Here is a 2857-nt window from a genome sequence, read left to right on the forward strand (position 1 = left end):
AATAAACAAACTAGAAGCAGAAATTTATTTTTAAAAAGTGGCTCACACCACAAATTCTAACGAACGTGACGTATTATTCTGTTTGTAAGGTATGACATTTGTTCTGAGTTTCTCACAAGCATAATTTTAATTTTATATTTATTGTGTTTAAAATAATAACAGTCTACAATTACTGTATGTAAAACAATGCATGTTGAATATATTTTACTTTATAAACAAACTTACCCACATTAATGTCAGACTCATGGTTGAGATATGTTTGTTTCATCACTGTTTTGTCAAACTGTTTTTGATGATTTGAGGTTCGATACATTCTAATAAAACAGTCTTTATCACATATACTTTTGTTTATAACTTTTATTTTTCTCGTCAATTTTTAATGACATGGAAAGGATGTCAGTTAAAAATATAGACTTTAATTTTAAAACAAAAATTTTAAAGGTTTTTGTTTTGTTTTTAATTTCCGTGCTCAACTCAAGATTTCCTAGCAGCGACAATAGATGTCGCTTTCGGTGCGTCTCCCCGAACTGCACCAGCAAAGGATGGACATCGATTACATCTGGTAGAATCTGCTGAACACGAATGCAGAGACTGACAACATGTTTCTCCACTACAGCAACAGACGGCATTGCGATATGGGCAACAACCAAAACTGCCATTAGGATGCAAGCAACAAGTATTCCCGTCAGGGCAGAACCATCCATTTCCACAGTAAACAACAGCTACGGATAAAATAAATCGTTCATATTACATTATGTGTTAACAATAGAATGTTTATCACTGATCGTTTCGAATCTCCCAAGTAATATCATAATAACCTTTATTTTACTTCAAACTATCAAGAGACTAAGTTAAGGAAAATATAACTTTTAGCTGTGGTCGTTATTAAACACGTGACAGAGGTAGACAAATGGGTAGTCCTCTACCATGTGTTTCTACACTAGTGGACCAATACCAAGTATTTTAATTACTGTGTAAACAAGTGTTTTATATCTAAAATTAATAAGAAAACTAAGAAAGAGCACAACTTCTATAACCGTTTAACCCTCAATTATAATATTATAAGATATATAATAACATGTCTGTGGTAAAGGTTTTTCAATTCAACAATTTTAAAAATAAATTGTAAACAGTATAAAAAATATAACTTGGCTAATTATCTGAATTAATTATATATTATGTGCACGTCCATCTGTTAATGTATGTGATCTGTTTCTTATTTTACTTCTTGTTTCTCCGGACGATGGCGCTGTAGATGACAATAGAAACATGGAGAGACTGGTTCAACAAAGGTAACTGTTTATTTTATGAAAGTTTTATCGTGTAAAACAGTTTAGTAGATTTTAGTTTTATCGTGTTGTATAACTTACGTTCAGGTTGATGATTTAGTAGGAAGTCGTCCTAAGTTTGTTAAAACGTATTTCGTTCCACAGATTCCAACAATTCCTTTCCAGAATCAGATCACGTGACTAAATACATAATAAAGACAAACCGATGTGTAATATCAAAATTCTTTGACAAACTTACCATAAGCGTCTCCCGCTAGGACGACAAGAGAGAACAGAACCAGGAATGCGGTCTTCATGTCTACAATATACGAATCACAAGACACTGAAGAGATTCAAAATAAATCAAAACAACTTAATAAAACAGGAACAAAACTTACAACGTAATTCCAAAAACAAACAATTCTGTTTTGAGAAATTACAAAGACGTAATTCAGTGTTGTTGTTAAACTGTGATTTGTTACAAATATCACGAATGATAATTTTAACACGATAGAAAAGTATCTTACTTCACTTGTTATTCAGAGAAAAATGTTTTATTTTAAAGATGCTAAGAAAGTTATTACTTCTAAAGTTATAAAATAGATAATTCCCACATAATGTATCAATATAAAGATATCCTACCTTCCGATGATTTTCAGTTAACTTCACTTGCAAGTTTTGTCTATTGTTTCAGACAGGACTAGAAATACCGAACTGTCCATATCTTTTATAGTAAAATGTTCACCAAAAATACGAAATGAGATTTGTCAGAAACTGTTTCACCATATCTAACTCCACCTTGATCTGAATATAAAAACTTGTATCATCGAACACTTTACTAGTTGTCTGGTAATATCCCGAAGAAATCTTGGAAGGGTTTATTTTCTCATTGTTAATTGCTTCAATATTTTTATTTCAGTTACAGGTAAATATTCCTCATGGTCAGGCGAGTGACACAACATAACATCAACAGAATCACGCTAAAATCGGGTTTCGATACTTGCCCTTGGCAAAACAGAAATAAACCAATACACAGATCTGACAACAAACAAACTGACCAACTATGGTCAAAATTTGTTAAAAAGGACCTCTTTGTCTCAATCAGAGTCGAAGTGTTACGTAAAAAACAACTGTCTTCATCCAATCTTTTAGACGTTGAAAACTAGACTAAAATAATTGTCTATTATAATATATTTGTCGTGAGAATTGTTCTTTTCATGAGACGACACTTTAAGTTACAAACAAACATACAACATGAAGAAGCCATATATAAACGTACGTTCATATTAAATTTAATACCTTTTATGGTGACACAGCATTAAGCTTTAAGGCTTATAACGCTAAAAGGCAAGGTTCAAATCCTTCGGTGGATGCGTTGGACTATCATATGACTTGTGTTTATAAACGTATATTAAATTTCGAGTAAAGTTATTCATAGGTTATGCACAAACAGTCGCTAGTTTTAGTGGAATTGCCCGTTACATTATAATGTTCATATGACCAATAAGAGAGACTATGTTCGGTAACAGAATTAGAACAAAATGTGTTTCTGTATCAGTGATTCTCACACGACTGTGTTATTATAGTGG

At 31.9% G+C, this 2857-nt stretch overlaps 1 protein-coding gene across 2 annotated transcripts; it reads right to left on the reverse strand.

Moving 5' to 3' along the window:
• Nucleotides 1-339: 339 nt before the first annotated feature.
• On the reverse strand, nt 340-2049 carry LOC143241910 (granulin-2-like). Of its 2 annotated transcripts, none has more exons than XM_076485213.1 (3): nt 1911-2049; nt 1528-1587; nt 340-722 (listed from the first exon to the last, which is right to left on the reverse strand). In XM_076485213.1, the coding sequence occupies exons 2-3, from the start codon at nt 1583-1585 to the stop codon at nt 475-477; spliced, it is 306 nt and encodes a 101-aa protein (XP_076341328.1). In that variant the 5' UTR covers nt 1586-1587; nt 1911-2049; the 3' UTR covers nt 340-474. The 2 variants fall into 2 exon arrangements, with proteins under 2 accessions (XP_076341328.1, XP_076341329.1); XM_076485214.1 differs by having other exon boundaries at nt 1528-1611; nt 1911-1990.
• Between the last annotated feature and the right edge of the window lie 808 nt (nt 2050-2857).

The sequence above is a fragment of the Tachypleus tridentatus genome, unplaced genomic scaffold (assembly GCF_004210375.1).
Source record: "Tachypleus tridentatus isolate NWPU-2018 unplaced genomic scaffold, ASM421037v1 Hic_cluster_1, whole genome shotgun sequence".
Lineage (NCBI taxonomy): Eukaryota > Metazoa > Arthropoda > Merostomata > Xiphosura > Limulidae > Tachypleus > Tachypleus tridentatus.